Raw genomic sequence first — 17,050 nt, forward strand, 5'->3', positions numbered from 1 at the left:
TGTCCTCAGGGTTCATTTTGGTCTGGTTGCACCTGCACTGCGATGCTGCAAGTAGGGTCACACACTGGCATCTGCTCTGCTGGCTCCCCCCTGGAAAGGCGTGGTGGCCTGCTGTGTCCACCACTGTGGTCTACCGAGAGAGACCCTGTACTTGGAGACTGAGGGACAAACAGACCTGGCTTGAATCCCAGGGCAGATTCCCTAAACACTTTGCTAATTTGTGCCATGAGAACAAAACTGAACATGTAGGGTGGTTGTAGAGAGGAAAACTGCGCATGCCCAGCAAGGAGTAGGCATCCAGTAAGCGGTAACTGCTCTTGACTCTGATGAGAAAGATGGTAAAGGGCGCTGACAGCATGAGATCCTGGTGCCTGCAGGTGCTGGCAGTGGCTATTCTGGCCTCTTTGTCTATAAATCGGGACTGTTCCAATGCATTTTTGCTGGATCAAATCAGTGCTTCCTGGGCATTATGGAATGCAGCCTGGGTTTGAAATTCCTCATCTTTTCTCTACAGGCCAATTTAGTCTTTGATCCAGCGGCCCTGCTGCCTGGGGCCTCACCCAAGAGTCCTGGACTCAAGACCATGGTGTCACCGTTTCACAGCCCGCCTTCTACCCCCAGCAGCCCTGGCGTGCGGTCTCGGGCCAGCGAGCCAGAGGAGGTGCCCGTCAGCTTTGACCAGCCTCCTGAAGGCAGTCATCTGCCCTCTTACAATAAGGTAATATCTTGATCCTAAGTACTGTGGTGTGTCTGTGGAAATGCAGGCACTGGGCAATCCTGAATCACCTCTACCCTGTTGTCCTGGAGAAAGGAAGACACTTCTGAGCTGTGGTTTATAACAAAGGAAATTTCTCCTCTTCCTGGCAAGTGATCCCTGAGCTAAGATCACCCTCTACCTAGCCTGCCTCTCTCATCCGCTGTCCCTGTAACTGTGCCACTCACCTGAAAGACAGGTGCAGGGGATGGAGTGCTCCACCCTTTGTGGAGAGAAGGGCAGGAATTCAGTACTGATCCCAGCTGCACAGAGAGTTATGTCAAAAGCTGAAAACAAAAACTAAAGCCCTGATCAGCGACTCAGCAGAAGGGAGGGCAGGGTCACTAGGTTGTCCTGTCCTGCCTTGATATGAATACTCCTAAGTGTCCCAGAATGGGCTCAAATCATTCTTACTGCATCTTGCCCCAGTTGAAGAATATCCAAATCGTTCCCTTTGCAAAAAGATGTATGGCGGCACTTGTTTCTGTAGATGCTGCCCTAATACTTTGTGTGTGATTTCATCAGATCCCTGCCCTACTAGAAGGAGGTAAGAATCAAGAGAATCAGAGGTACATACAGTCCAATACACTCCAAGCAGGTACCCAGCAAACTTGGACCAGAGCCAGGCAGTGGCTAAGAGTTAAAGGGCTCTTATTCTTTTTTTTGGTTGCACCGCGGGCATGTGGGATTTTACTTTCCCGACCAGGGGTCGAACCCGCACCCCCTGCAGTGGAAGCACAGAGTCTTAACCACTTGACCACCAGGGAAGTCCCTGAGTTAAAGGGCTCTGATGCCAGGAAAAGTTAAATGAATGTGACCTTAGAATTAAGGATGGAGAGAGCAGGATCTTCCGAGCCCTTCCAGAGGATCCATCTAGGAAAGAGGTCAAATGTGTCGAAACAGGTAGGGCCCAAGGAAACAAAGTGGTGGTGAGGAGGTGATGGGGTAGGCTTGAGCCTGCTGGCTGGGACAGAGTGGAGATCCTTCAGCCCAGGGCAATGGAGAGACCCCCGACGGCAGAGAGGAACCCAGGAGAGAGCCCTGTCTTCTCACAGGATGTCAGTGGGATGTAGAGGCAGGGAGGGAGGCTCTGCCACCTGGTCATAGTACTGGGGGTTTTAGTCTGTGACAGCAGTAAGGGAGCAGGCAGGATTATTTCTGAACCCTGCTGCCCATGAGGGCTGGGGCCTTGATAGCCTGCAGGGCTAGCCTCACCGTGGTCTCAGGAAAGTTCCTGGGAAGCCCTTTTAAAACCAAGTATTCAGGGCTTCCCTGATGGTGCAGTGGTTGAGAGTCTACCTGCCAGTGCAGGGGACACAGGTTCGATCCCTGGTCGGGGAAGATCCCACATGCCGCAGAACAACTAAGCCCGTGTGCCACAACTACTGAGCCTGCGCTCAAGATCCCGCAAGCCACAACTACTGAGCCCACGAGCCACAACTACTGAGCCCACGTGCCACAACTACTGAAGCCCGTGCGCCTAGAGCCCGTGCTCCGCAACAAGAGAAGCCACCAGAATGAGAAGCCCGCGAACCGCAACGAAGAGTAGCCCCGACTAGCCGCAACCAGAGAAAAGCCCACGTGCAGCAACGAAGACCCAATGCAGCCAGAAACAATAAATAAATAAAAATAAAATAATAACATGAATTTATTTTTAAAAAACAAGTATTCATTCCAAACTTCTGAGACAGCTAGGATTGACAAATACCAAAATGCAAATCAATGAGAAAATAAGATTTAGTTTGCGCATAAATTTGTAAAGACACATCACTTGAGTAAAGTAGGACACCCACTATAAACACGCCCATTGAACTTCTGACAAAGTCCAGTGGACCCAGGTGAGGCCTGGTTCTGAGATTCACACACTTCCCAGAGAGGAAATGGTTTTCAGGCAGCTCTGCTGGGTGTTTCTAAGGTGTGGCTTCTGCTAGAGTTGGACCTCGCTGGAGAAAGCAAAGGGTTCTGGCTGCTCAGCTCTCCCGGGTTAGCCAGCTTTGCGGGGGGCGTGGGGCAGGGGGGGAAGGGAGGAAGCTGATCACCAGCTGTCCAGCTCCACACCCATGAGGTCACGGTACCGGCCACCCACAGACCCCCAACCCTCTTTTCTGTTGGGTTCACCTTTGTCAAAGTGGAATCTTCAGAATGTTAAAACATGACTCTGATACAAAACAGAGAGAGATTTTGTTCAACTCGTTAATTTAGGAGGGACCCTGTAAGATGGTAAAGCTCATTCAAAGAACTGCTTATTTCTAGGCAATTAAAAAGGACACATGTTAGAATAAAACTGCTAAGTTAGACACTGAACTGATTGTTATTTTCCAGGCCAGTAAAATCTTAGGTTATCTTTTTTACTGGATAGACAGCATTTTCATCTTCACACACACCGAAAAAAATCTGCAGGTTACCATGTAATACCGCAACCCCACAGGGCTCTAACCTATAATAAATAGCAAGCGATGGTACATCCTCCTAGAAAATCAAATGATCCTCAGGTGGGCTTGGGAAGCTGTGCGTGTGAGACTGACAGTGAAAGAACATGCGCCCTCCCTTCAGCCTTTTTCGCAGGTGTAGATCATTTTCCGTAACACTTTCTTGCAGGTGCGGACAAGGGGCTCCATAAAAAGGCGCCCTCCCTCCAGGCGATTCCGAAGGTCCCAGTCGGAGGACTGTGCGGACCTGGGGGAGCTCAGGGCCGTGGAGTCCTCCCAGGAGAATGGTGCCAAGGAAGAGAATGGGGACGAGGTGTTCCTAGCTAAGAGCAAGACCCCAGGATCCCCTCCTCTGAGGAGGACGCCCAGCAGGACAGAGAAGCAGGAGGAGAAGGGCAGGGCCTTGAGGGTAGCCCAGCAGCACGAAAAGGCCGTGGGGAGCTCCGAGGAGGGGGCCAGCCAGCATCCAGCCCGAGCCTCCAGCCCAGAGGCAGAGGACGGGGGTGGGAGCCCCACGGAGGAGAAAACGGCTGAGGAGCAGACGCCAGAGCCTGCGGAGGTGAAGGAGAGGGCGGCCGGTGAAGAGGCGGAGCCCGGACAAAGGAGCCGAGATACAAAGGGGCTGGAGGAGGGAGCTGTGGGGGACGAGACCCCCCAAAACCCCCCTGGAGGAGGCGAGGGCGACCACAGTCCTGAGCAGGGGGCTGGCAAGGAAAAACACGATGAGGGGACCATCCTCGAGCCAGGCTGTGACCCTGGCACTGGCCACGCCCAGCCGGACGCCAGCAGTGAGGTCCCCAAGACGGAGGTAGGTGGCCTGGCTTGTCCCCCCGACCCGGACAGGGCAGGGCCAGCGCATCCTATGTCCCATGCCCTGTTCCTTACATCCATCACCAATCAGCTGGGTGTGCAGTAACACAGGGACTGGATTGAGACGGGCTGTCACTGGTGGGGAGGGGACAACAGGACCAGAAAGGGAAGCGTGTCCCATGCTCTCTGCTTCTGGCTGCCTCGGGGTTCTGGCGCCCTTCTGGATGTGACTGAGGCCCACACACCGAGGCCTCCTGATGCAGAGTCCTGGACGGGGCTCGCTGCTGTGGGGCGTCCTGAGAGGAAAAGGGGGTGCTCCTTTCCATACAAAACTCACAGTGATAGTGCCTGAGACCAGCAGCTCCTTGGGGCGCCGTAAAGAAGGCAGAACGCGGCAATGGGCAGGGCTTCTCCTAGGGAAGCTTTAAAGGAGGCTTTATGTTCCATCCATCCACGCACAGGTGTTAGACACCTAGCGCGCATGAGGAGGGGTTGCCTCAGTCCCTGCCCTCCTGCTGGGCCCACACTTAGTCATGTGGCTCCTCCCACCACTCCCGGGAAGCCCACCTTGCGCTCACCTACTTGTGCCCTCAGGAGCACGACCAGCCTTGCTGGTTTCCACAAGAAAAGCTCTGTGTCCCGCCCCCTACTGCCACCCCTAACAATCTTATCAACAACGTCACCCTCCAGTGTTTCCCCCTTCCCTTTATGTTAGTTCATTCATTCATTAACACAAGCCACCGTCAGCTTCTGAGGACATTAGCCTCTTATGTCACTTCCTGCTTCCACTTTCTCTGCCTACTTAGTCCATTCTCTGTACAGCAACCAGAGGGGTGTGTGTGTGTGTGTGTTTACTCATTGCTAAAATTACTTACGTCCTGTGTTAGTTTCTTAGGGCTGCCATAACAAATTACCACAAATTGGCAGCTTGAAAACAATAGAAATGCATTGTCACACAGTTCTGGAGGCCAGAACTCCAAAATCAAGGTGTTGGCAGGATTGGCTCCCTCTGGAAGCTCTGAGGAAGAGTCTCTTCCAGCCTGTCCCCTAACTTCTGGTGGCTGCTGGCGACCCTGGGAATCCTCTCTTGTCTCTTCCAGCTTCTGGTGGTTGTCGGCAATCCTCGGTGTCTCCTGGTTTGTAGACTCATCGCTCCAACCTTTGCCTCTATCTTTTTTTTTTTTTTTTTTTAAAGAATTATTTATTTATTTATTTATGGCATGTTGGGTCTTCGTTTCTGTGCGAGGGCTTTCTCTAGTTGTGGCAAGCGGGGGCCACTCTTCATCGCGATGCGCGGGCCTCTCATTCTCGCGGCCTCTCTTGTTGCGGAGCACAGGCTCCAGACGCGCAGGCTCAGTAATTGTGGCTCACGGGCCCAGTTGCTCCGCGGCATGTGGGATCTTCCCAGACCAGGGCTCGAACCCGCGTCCCCTGCATTGGCAGGCAGATTCTCAACCACTGCGCCACCAGGAAAGCCCTGCCTCTATCTTCACATGGTCTTTCCCTGTGTCTGTGTGTCTCAAATCTCCCTCTCCTTTCTCTTATAAGGACACCCATCATTGGATGTGGACCCACCCTAAGTCCAGAATGATCTCATCTTAAGATCCTTAATTACATCTACAATGATGCTCTTTCCAAATAAGGTCACATCCACTGGTACTGGGGGTTAGGATTGGACATATCTTTGGAGGAGGACACAACCCATGGCACCTCTGCTCCCCCTTGTCCCAGAGCACTCAAAACACAGATTCCAAAGCCTCTGTGAGGCCCTGCCTGGGGGGCCCCTGCCCAGCTCTCCCTGACTCTCGCCCATACTGTGCCCCAACTGTGGCGACATTTTTTGGTTTGGTTTTGTTTTTTTACAGTGGTTAATATCTAGATCCTTGAAGTGACTTGGTGAAGTAATTTATAAGCACAAAATTGGTTGAACAGACTCAGAACCTGTAGCTTTCCAAAATGCCATCTGAGAGCTGTTGTTTAGGACCGTGCCCAAATCACATAGGGCTGGCATGTGTACATCCTTCCAGCCTTTCTTCTTTGTGGTTGTATTTTTATACTCCAAATTGATAGTGTTCAGGTTCTAAATGTGTTGCTTTCGAATGTTCATTAAGCTTTCTTTCATATAGTAATACTTTAAAAAATTGGGGGAGTTCCCTGGTGGTCCAGTGGTTAGGACTCGGAGCTTTCATCGCTGTGGGCCCGGGTCCCATCCCTGGTCGGGGAACTAAGATCACACAGCCGCGCAGCATGGCCAAAAAAATATAAAAATTTAAAAAAACTTTTAAAATTTTGGAGTTTTACATTTTCAAGACACCATTTTCATTTTTTGTTTCATTACTTAAATGCAAGGTGCTACCTCTTTTCAAGAGCTTAACAGCATATAATTTCTCATTTAATTGCACATGTCAGATCCTCACTATGTGCAGAACACTGTACTAGCTGTAGTGTGTGTGTGTGTGTGTGTTTGCAACAAACATGAACACACATCCACTCCCAAGGAGATTTTAATTAAAGAATATTATAAAATTCTTGAAAAAATTCTTGAGGATTTAATATATTAAATTCTTTAATATACAAGGATAAAGATGGGTATGTGTTTGAGGTGCCAAATAAACAGCAAAAAGACTTGGTTGAAAATATGTCTTTTCCAGAAATTGTACCTCCAAACTTTCCGTTTGTCCCTTGAATCATACTAATAATAATTTGCTACTCACTGGGGCTTTTCAGTTTATTTACTTTTCATGAGGAATTGGCAAAGTTTGATAAGGTGAACAAAAGGTCTGGTCTCTAGATTCCTGTTGTGGTTTTAAAATGGAAGCAGGCAGACATAGCATAGACTTTCTCCTATTTTACCTAGTTAACATCAATTCATAAATTAATGACTTAAGTAGTAACATGTTAGAGTCATTTTCCAACTGATCTATATCTAAGATTACTGGTAAAATTGTCTAGGATAATTTTTATTCCATAGTGCATTGAATACAATCTTTTAAAGATTCTAGCCACATAGAAGTATGGAGAATGAAAAATTTTATTGAAGTATAGTTGTTACAATGTGTTAATTTCTGCTGTACAGCAAAGTGACTCAGTTATACATATATATATTCTTTGTCATATTCTTTTCCATTTTGGTTTATCACAGGATATTGAGTATAGTTCCCTATGCTATACAATAGGACCTTGTTGTTTATCCGTCCTATATATGATAGTTTGCGTCTACTAATCCCAAACTCCCAATCCTTCCCTCCCCCAACCCCCCTTCCCCTTGGCAACCACAAGTCTGTTCTCTAGGTCTGTGAGTTTGTTTCTGTTTCATAGATATGTTCATTTGTGTCATATTTTAGATTCCACATATAAGTGATATATGAGAATGAATTTTGAATCTCTACCCTCATCTCCCTCTTTGCGCCTCTCTCCTTAGTAGGCATAATCACCATATACAACTCAGTGTTCATATTTTCAGTCCTATATGGGTTTGATGGACTGAGCTGCAGTTATTTTGGACAAAGATGTATTTTTTTAATTGCTAAATATATTTATCCCTTCCTCTTGACAGTCTGACATTGAGCATATTCCTCTTGTTGTAGTTTATCTGATCAATCTACTTCTACCAATCAAAGAACAAGATGGGGATTAAATCGGGGGGCCGGAAGCCGTCTCTTTAGTGGTGTGTGCTGCCTCTGTGAGATCCAGGAAAGACCTGGGACAGGCATGGCGTGCTGGGGAAGCCCGTGACGCAAGGGGCCCACTTCACAGTTGTCCTCACTGGGGAACACTTTGGCACCACTGCCCGAGGCATTTTGGTTCTAACTTTGACCAGGCTTGAAAAAACCAAAAGAGGATTGGAAGCAGTGCCCCTCCCAGATTAAATAAATTATGCAGATGTGCAGAGGTGCTTTGTGAAGCAGTTTATTCTGATGAGTAGCGCTGGTGTCCTTCGTGTCAACATCGAGCTCTGTGACCTTGGACAACTCCTGTCCCTTCTTGGAGCCTGGGTTTCTTCCTCTGCAAAACCAGGGGGTTGGACTAAGGTTGTCAGAGTTTTGCCGCCTTCCTCCGCTTGCGTTTCTACCTGAGTCCCTCCCTTAGCCTCTGAACTACCCTCCACTGAGATCCTATGTCCCTGCCCCCCAGGCTCCCTCCGTGGCCAGTCACTTACGAGCTGTCCTTCTGCACCTTAATCTCCCTCTCACCATCGGCCTGCTCTATCTTTCTGTATTAATCCCCAAAGCTAAGTCACTCTCACACCCACCTTCTCTGCCAAGACTTGTGAGTGTCATTGGTGGAATTCACGAAACCATGCTGCCTGGATCTCTTATAAAGTCTTACCAACCCAGCTGAACCGTATCCAACCTCAGTGCCGCCTGGACACCCTCTCACTGCTTCTCTATCATCCTGTTTTCATCTGCCGTTCTTCCAGCTCACTCCCTACCTCTTCCTCTCCTGCTCTGCAAATGACCTCACCTCCTTCCTGTTTACCTAAAGGGAAGACCAGCCTGTTTGCCACTTGCTCATACGCTCCAAGAGTCTCTTCTTCCTGCACATCTGAAGAGAGGCCCCTTCTCTTTGATAAGACAAACCCCCTTGTCTGCTGTGTCTGCCATTTTCTGGACTTTTCTACAAGATATTTGTGGAGCATGTGTGTGCATTTTAAGTGAAGGGTTAGACTAAGATTTTCCCATTCAGTTACTCTTCTGTATTTCCAGCTCCTCACTAGTTCGCCCCTTTCTGCCTACAAACATGTTTGGATCTCTCTAATCCTAAAGAAAAATGTCTCGGGCTTCCCTGGTGGCGCAGTGGTTGAGAATCTGCCTGCCAATGCAGGGGACACGGGTTCGAGCCCTGGTCTGGGAAGATCCCACATGCCGCGGAGCAACTAGGCCCGTGAGCCACAACTACTGAGCCTGCACGTCTGGAGCCTATGCTCCGCAGCAAGAGAGGCCGCGACAGCGAGAGGCCCGTGCACCGCGATGAAGAGTGGCCCTCACTCGCCACAACTAGAGAAAGCCCACGCACAGAAACGAAGACCCAACGCAGCCAAAAATAAATAAATAAATAAAGTGTAAAATTAAAAAAAAAAAAAAAAAGACAGGGAGGATTATTAAAAAAAAAAAAAAGAAAAATGTCTCGACTCTGCTCTCTACCCCCAGCTCCACCCCCAGTTCTCTCTTTCTCCCCTTGTGATCTCGCTCTCATCAGTGACTTTTGAAGCCCACACATGCCCTCCCGGCCACCAAAGACCAGTCATGTCTCCGTTCTTGTCATCCTCACCGCTCTGAAACAGCTGATGCCGGCAACCTGCCCTAAAAACCACCTCCTTCCTTTAACCGCTCTTTGGCTGGGCTGCCCTGGCCCCCTCTCTGCCTCTTAGGGTGGCGTCACCACACCCTGACCTTGGCCCCCACTCCCAGGCTTCATCTCCCCTCCTTTTGTCAGTGACTCCTACAACTGGTCCTCACCATTACCTGCCGGCCCCTCCTGACTGCTTAGCACCAGCCGGGCTCTCACCACGGCCCCAACCGCACATCCACAGGTCCACCAGTCCCTCACGCTCCGTATCTCCAAAACCAAACTGCTGCTCGCTTTGTTTCTCCACTTACATTCAACCGAAACCTGAAATTCCGTTGTTAGCTGTACGCACTTCTGCTCATGAGGTACTTTTCTTCTTTCTCTTTGATTCTTGAGCAGTGTTTCAGGATGATGAAATTAATGGGAATGAGTGAGGAAGTAAGAAGCTAGGGCAAGGAGGACATGGGAAGCCACGCATCAAGGAATAGGCAGTGTCCTCGTTGAGGGCTCAAGCTCCGGTCCCGGGGTTTAAATCCTGACTCCACCACTTACTAGCTGTGTGACCTAGGGGAAGTCACTTGACCTCTCTGTGCCTTAATTACCCCACCTATAAAACAGAGCTAATAGAACTACCAAACTCATATTGCTTTCATGAGGAATAAATGAGTTGATGCACGTGAAAAACTATGTCAGGCACATAGCATTATTATCACTATTACTACTATTACCCGACCTAGCATCCCCAAGGAGACAGGCTGAGTGTCCAGATTTCCTACTTTCCTCCTAATTTATTCCTTCCTCCTCTGCTCACAGGATAATACCCCTGTCCAGGACACTAAAATGTGAAGAAGATCTCACTGTGCCTAGTGATGAAGCTGCTGGAGCCGTGTCCTTGAAGTAGCAGCAATGATCGTAGCGGCAGCAAAGGAAGCCATCGCAGGAGCAGGATGGGCTGAGGGTCTGGAGTCAGCCTGAGGACACAGGGTGCAATTTCCCGACCTCCGCCCCATCGTAGACAGAGATTGGATCTGAGGGCAGCAGACTTTTATCAACTTGATCAAAGTTGTGTCACTTGATGAACTTGGTTTAAAAAAAAAACAAAAAAACATTTAAAACAATTTACTGTGGTGACAACTCCCCAGGGATGCTGGTCAAACTATGGGGCCCATATACTGTCCACACCCACCTAACCCTATAGCTGACCTCAGAACTGGACTGGGATATACCTATTCGGCTTGTGTTTGTGTAAGGTGACAGCCTTTTTATTGTTCTTAAGTTTTCATGATTCTCAAGTGTAAGTAAAAACTCATTGCAAGTAGCTAGAAACAAAGTAGTATCACTGGAAATATAAATCCTGTAAGTTACAGAAGACCTTAAATTGTATGGAGACCCTGAGACAAACTTTCAGCTTGGTCCAAATTTGACTGGCCAACCAATTTTGAAAACATTGGACGAGAAGAGATAATTATTGAAACATTAAAAAATATGTGTCTGTTCCAGCAACAGGAGCTTTTCCATCAGGTAATTCTCTAGCTGGTGATACACTGGGAGGCGACCAGCTCAGCTCACCTGCTTCTGCCAGGGGGAGAGCAGGCAGAGGCAGGCAACAACTCCTTTGGAGAGGCACGATGTCTCTGTGCTGCATTTCCTCATCCTGAAAGCAGAGCGGTGACCCCTGGACAATGCCTGCCCTCTGGTTTATCCTGGGAGGATGAAATTTGTGCTTCCAGAGGGGGAGCCTCGAGCATGGATTAGACATCTCCTGGGAAGTGGTTTGAGCATCGTGATGTGCAAGCTACGTAATGAGAACATCCTTCCTGGCTTCCCTGACTTGAATGGAAACCCAGGCTCTCCTCCCCGACTCAGGAGGGGTGGGGTGGGTCTTCTGTCTGTTCCTCCTGGGTAGCTCTTGCTTTATCGGTCTGTTTGGAGAGTGCATGCGGCTTCGCCGGGGACAGGGGGCCTGACGACCCCTTCCTTGACATATCCTCTCCCCTCTTCCCACACTCCTGCTGAAAGATGCTCGTCCAAATAAATGTTTAATCTTAAGGGTTGGCCCTTATTCAGATTTGAGTATTTCAGTATCTCAACATGCTGATTTGGTAGTTGGAGCAGTCGTTTTTTCTGGAGGTCTCTTAGACCACACTCTACTCTGACTTCAGAAAGTAGTTTCCCAGACTAAAAGGCCTTATCTCACTGCTGGTACCTCAGTTTATCACCCCATTTACAGTTTTTCTAACTCCAGGATAGTGTTAATATTGGGGATATATATTTTTTCAAAAACTATTTTTAAGTCAAATGCAGCTTCTAAGCCTTATAATCTAGTGAAGACTGATACCATAATAAGCTTTGTATTTTAGCAGAGTTTGGGAGATATGTGTGTCAGTTATTTTGAGATCTGTATAATATCTATCATCTATCTAATCTATCATCTATCTGTCTATTGACAGAGATGTATACCCCCTAAACAATACATGGATTTATTTATGTATGTCTTTGGGTTGTTTATATACTCATGCACATATCTGGGCAAGAGTTTTGAGAATGTGAGCATGACTGTGCAATGAAAGGGGGAAATCTGCCACTTCTCTTACTAGAAAAAGGAATGGGACAGATGGGATGTAGATGTAAAAATAAAACTCTATTTTTCTTCTGGAGGGTCCATACCTTACAGTAGCAGATGAAGAAGGAGCAATCAAAAATAAGAATGTGACACTGAAGGAGCATGCGTGACGGTGTCCAAAAATCTCCCCAGTTCCCTATTAGTTACATTATTTGATCTATTTTGTGAGAACACAAAGACCCCACCGCAGGCATTGTTATTAGTGATGGGGTTCTTGGTGGGGAATTCATGAAGCGAAGGCAGAACCCGTTCCCTGTGGGCGCTGCAAGCTGGCTGTTTAATGCTCTCCTTTCTCGAAGTGACCATGATTCAGCATTGCAACGCCATGGTTGAGACTGGGATTTCACACTGGGGATTAAAGAAATCCATGTGTGTCTTAGGTGGCACAGAGTCATCACCAGGCCAGGAAGACTTTCGTCAGGATTCCTTAATAGGCTTGAAGGAAAACACTGATTCTTCACAGCTACAAGGCTGAAGAGAAGAATCAGAATCATTCTTCCACTACCTTTGTAATCTAGCTTGAATATTAAACTGTGTCCTTCCTTTCTCCAGAGAGGGAGCAAGAAGAAAACTTGAATGCTTTGAAGAAATATGCCAATATTGAAAAGGGGGCTGCATGTGAAACTGGGTAACCAGATATGGCCATGAGGAGCCCAGGGGCCTCAGAATTCCACTCTCCTCCCTGAGGTCACCCTCAACAGGACCCTGTTTGCCAGACCAATTTTGGCCTGTGACCCAGCTGACTAGTCACGCCATAAAATGTCAGATAAGGGAATAAAGGAGTGGACAGACAACCAGCTCATCATCATCTTTTGATTCGGTACTCTTGGGAATGTAAAACTTTAATACAGTTGAATGAATGAGGACCTTCAGTTGCTAATGAAAGGAACCCAACTCAAACAGGCTGATGCAAAACAGCTATATCTATGAGTCTCCCTCTCTCTCTTTCTCTGTCTGTCTGTCCCTCCCTCCTTCTATACACTGAGTAATATGTTTTGACAATCCATGGACAGACCTGAATACAATCACTTAAGCAATGTCAGAGATCTTTCTCTGTTATTGGTCTCTGCTTTCCTCTGTGTTGGCCATATTCTCAGGCACAAACCCAATGGAAAGAGCTTATTTTTTCCCAGTAACTGTGGGAAAAAATCCTGCAAAGGTTTTCTATAGGCTTGGTGGGGATCATATATCTATAGCTGAGCCAATCATTATGACCAAGGAGATGCAGAGATCAGATTGGCCGGCCCTCCGTCACTCTCCTGCAGTTAGGGGCTAGGTGAGTTAATTCTATCTCATCTGCAAGGACTGTGAATGGGGCAACAGGGTGCCTCAAGGTAAAATCAAAGTGCTGTTACTAAAAGATATGATGCTGGGTGGGAAAAACAACAACAACAATAGAGCTCTGAGCAAAATTCGAGGGCTACTCAGATAAAACGGAATTTGTTTTCATAAGCCACCAAAGAAAATCAGTCTCATTTTAAATGTAATAATGTATCACTGTGTCCAGAGCCAGCCTGGAGCTCCATGAGGGTCAAGTCTGTCTGTGTAGTTCATTGTGCCAGTGCCTCATGTATTATCGGTGCTCAATAAACATTCGGTAAGTAACGAATGATTAAACTGATTTCAGAGCTGGAATAGGATTAGTTTCAACATTTATCGCTGCCCAAAGACTCCCTCACTGATGCCAGATGCCTGAAATGTTAGCAACTGATTCCACTGGCTCTAGTCTTCTTCCCAGTCAAAACGTATATCCTGAGAGAGGTAATATTTTAGGCCTCCTTTGTCATCACATCTTTTTTTTTTTCCCCATGGTCTGTTGTCTTCTTGAGGTAAGTTAGAGGAATGATGGGCTTCTTCTTAAGGGGAGGTACTTAAAAGGAGGTCTTTATTCTTGGCTGCTTTGTGTGTTCGTTGCTGCACGCGGGCTTTCTCTAGTTGCGGTGAGCGGGGGCTACTCTTTGTTGCGGTGCGCAGGCTTCTCATTGCGGTGGCTTCTCTTGGTGCGGAGCACTGTCTCTAGGTGCATGGGCTTCAATAGTTGTGGCACACAGGCTCGATAGTTGTGGCGCACGGGGGCTTAGTTGCTCCACAGCATGTGGGATCTTCCCGGACCAGGGCTCAAACCCGTGTCCCCTGCATTGGCAAGCGAATTCTTAATCACTGCGCCACCAGGGAAGTCCTGTCATCACATCTTGAGTTGAGTTGGTTCTAGAAAGCCTTCCCAGAAGGGGTTGAAAAAGAAGAGCAAAGTACACGAAACTCTAGGGGCAGTTGACACACTTTCCTGACTTCCCAGTCTTGCTTAGGGTAAGTCAGGCTCCCATTTAGCCCAGTGATGTCCTGACCAGAGTGGCTATGGAGGCTGAGAAAACCATTACTCCAGTTCTGCCCTCAAATTCGAGGAGAGCTGTGGGAGAGGCCCCGCTGTGGTCAAATGGGGCAGGAAACTGTGGTTCTTTGATCCTCTGCAGAGGAAAAGGAGGTGAATGTGTTCAATGCCTCACAGCACAAAGGAAGCCACCCACTTCCAAAACTGGAACAAAGAGATTTCTCCTCCTCCTCCTCCTGGAAAGTTCTGGGCTCTCCACGGGACCTGCAACGCCTAGGCACAGCCAGGGAGATGCTATGAAGGAAACAGGATGTAGAAGGAAGAGGTCGAAACAGTCTAGGATTCCCCGCTGGGCACTCTTGTCAGTAATGACCCTGACCCTTGATGGTGTAGTTTTAAATGAAAATGTGAAAAAAATGACTTAGGCAAACCTGTAATGCCAGTTATTACATTTATCAACTGCTTCTGTTTTCAATCATGAGTGGACTGAATTGCACTTCAGTCAAAATTCAGAAGCAAGATTCTAGAATGATTATATGGTTGGTACTCAAAGGATGGTATTACCAAGGGGCAGATATTCCTTCTGCTCCAAGAAAATAACAGGACCTCAAACACTAGTCGCTACTGTTGGATTGTCTAAGGGACCTCTGGGTGCTGGGTGGTGCCAGGCACTCACCGTCACGGCGGAACCTGGCCCCTCACGCGCAACAGTAGCAGCCTTCCTGACGACCTCTGCAAGCAGCTGGGATGCGAAAGGGCAAAAGGGCTTGCTTTGCATCGCCTCTAATTCTGTGCCTCTTTTCATTCTACCAAGCAAAAGGAAACACATAGTTTTAGGAACCCTGTTTTCTCTGTGATTTAAAAATATTCATTACCTTTATTTCTTCTCATTATAAAAGCAATACACATTTATTTTTAAACATGTGTGGAGAAAAAATATTTTAAGTCAATAAAAATTATTCATAATCCCACTACTAAGAGATAACTAGTGTTAATATTTTATGGATTTTCCTCTAGTTTTTTTAATGCATGTATTACATGTTTTGTTTTTAATTCGTTGTTGTTCCAAAACTGGGATCTCACTGTATGTAACTGTGTATTTTTCTCTTCTGTAACATACCATCGTGAGCATGTCTTCCGAAACAATCACAATTTTCATCATGAAAACTGTACACTTTTGTCTTCTTCTATTCAACCAATAACATCCAGAGTAAGACCAAATCTGTATAAAAGAGGGGTAATAATATCCCCTGGTGGAAACGAAGGTGTTGTGGAAAGCAGTTCTTTTCACAGTCTAGATCTTAGATTCCTATCACGTTCATGACCTCATGCACTCTCAAAACTTAAAACAAGTGAAAACATTTGAATGAAAAATGAAAGGGCTGAGGCAACTCCAAAATATCATTCCTAATTATTTAGGGATTGCAAAATCCAGAGGGAGGCATGAGATAAGCCTCTGAGAAAGGATCACTGGAGGAAAACCACAAAGAAATGTTTGTAGTAAAAACTAGCTGAAGCTATTATAGGCTATTGGACTGGAGTCTGGAAAAGGCACAAATGTTCAATCTGATCCCACTTTCTGTGTGGGTCAGGACATGGCTTGCAGTGAACAAAGCAAACCTACCAGCATGACAACGGCGGTGGCCTGCGGGCCAGTTAGTGCTTAACTGCACGGGCAGCAAGTAAGACGCAGCGCACAGTCCTGAGGCCAGTCCTGTGGGCCAAGTTAGCCAGAAGTTTCCTTTGAATGGCAGACCCACGCAATTAAATTGTATTCTCACTTCCAAGGGCTGATCATTCCAAGTCAGAGCCAAGTCTGTACCACTTAAGCCCAAACTGTGTCAGAATTCAGTGGCGAGCAAACATTAGTGACAAAATAGTCACAAATCCCTCACCATAAGTGTTTTTAAAAGCCATTCACAATTTCAAGGCATCAACCATGACATCATCCTAGAGTTATTCTAATCATCTCCTAATGGACCTCTTCTTTTTCTCATTTCATCTTCGCCCTCACATGCATCTGAACCCAAGTCAAAATTGTTATGTTCAATAGTACTTTTAACATACCACCATTCTCAAAGGCTTTAATGCCACCAAATCCCTTAAATCAAATTAAAAGATTGAATCATGGCTTTTAAAGTTCTCTGGCAGCCACTGGTCCTCTTCTTCCACATCAGTTTTCATCTTACTTGCTAACCAGCTAAGCCCAGCTCATTGGCATGGAATTACATGGAGAGCCACAAAAGCGGTTATCCCAGCTCTGGGAGTAAATCCTAAGGAAATCATGTAATATGTGGGGAAAGTAGATACACAAATGGGCCAAACAAGATTTATATCAGTGAAATGTTGGACACCAATTATTTATTATACAGTAGAAGAATTATTAAGAAAATTATGCTATGGGAATTCCCTGGCAGTCCAGTGGTTAGGACTCTGTGTTTCCACTGCAGGGGGCACTGGTTTCGATCCCTGGTCTGGGGGAACTAAGATCCTGCAAGACATGTGGTGCAGCCAAAAAAAAAAAAGAGAAAAGAAAAGACAGGAAAAAGAAAATTATGCTATATTGTCTTGATGGAATAGTATAAAATTATTACAAACAACTAAAAGGGATGGGAAAACAGGCATGGGGAAAATGGAAAACAATAACAACAGAAACCTTGAGAGTGGACACTGGCAAAGGTAGGAAAGGTCTCCAGTCTTGCCATCTTTCATGGCACCTTGGTGAGTGAGTGAGATACAGCTCAGGCAGGGCAGAGGGAGCCCTCGAAAAGGCACAGTCTGAAAGCGGAGGGCAAAACCTAGATTGCTCAGGACTC

The 17,050-nt window shown here is 47.0% G+C and overlaps 1 protein-coding gene across 2 annotated transcripts in view; it reads left to right on the forward strand.

Moving 5' to 3' along the window:
- RCSD1 (RCSD domain containing 1) overlaps nt 1-12,947 on the forward strand; it is a 69,300-nt gene extending 56,353 nt beyond the window's left edge. For both annotated transcript variants that reach the window (XM_036827922.1, XM_036827932.1), the window contains 3 exons: nt 515-718; nt 3,353-3,991; nt 10,096-12,947. In XM_036827922.1, coding sequence (XP_036683817.1) covers nt 515-718; nt 3,353-3,991; nt 10,096-10,128 — 876 coding nt within the window. In that variant the 3' untranslated portion in view covers nt 10,129-12,947. The remainder of the gene's footprint in view (nt 1-514; nt 719-3,352; nt 3,992-10,095) is intronic.
- Nucleotides 12,948-17,050: the final 4,103 nt, after the last annotated feature.

The sequence above is a fragment of the Balaenoptera musculus genome, chromosome 1 (genome assembly GCF_009873245.2).
Source record: "Balaenoptera musculus isolate JJ_BM4_2016_0621 chromosome 1, mBalMus1.pri.v3, whole genome shotgun sequence".
Classification (NCBI taxonomy): Eukaryota; Metazoa; Chordata; class Mammalia; order Artiodactyla; family Balaenopteridae; genus Balaenoptera; species Balaenoptera musculus.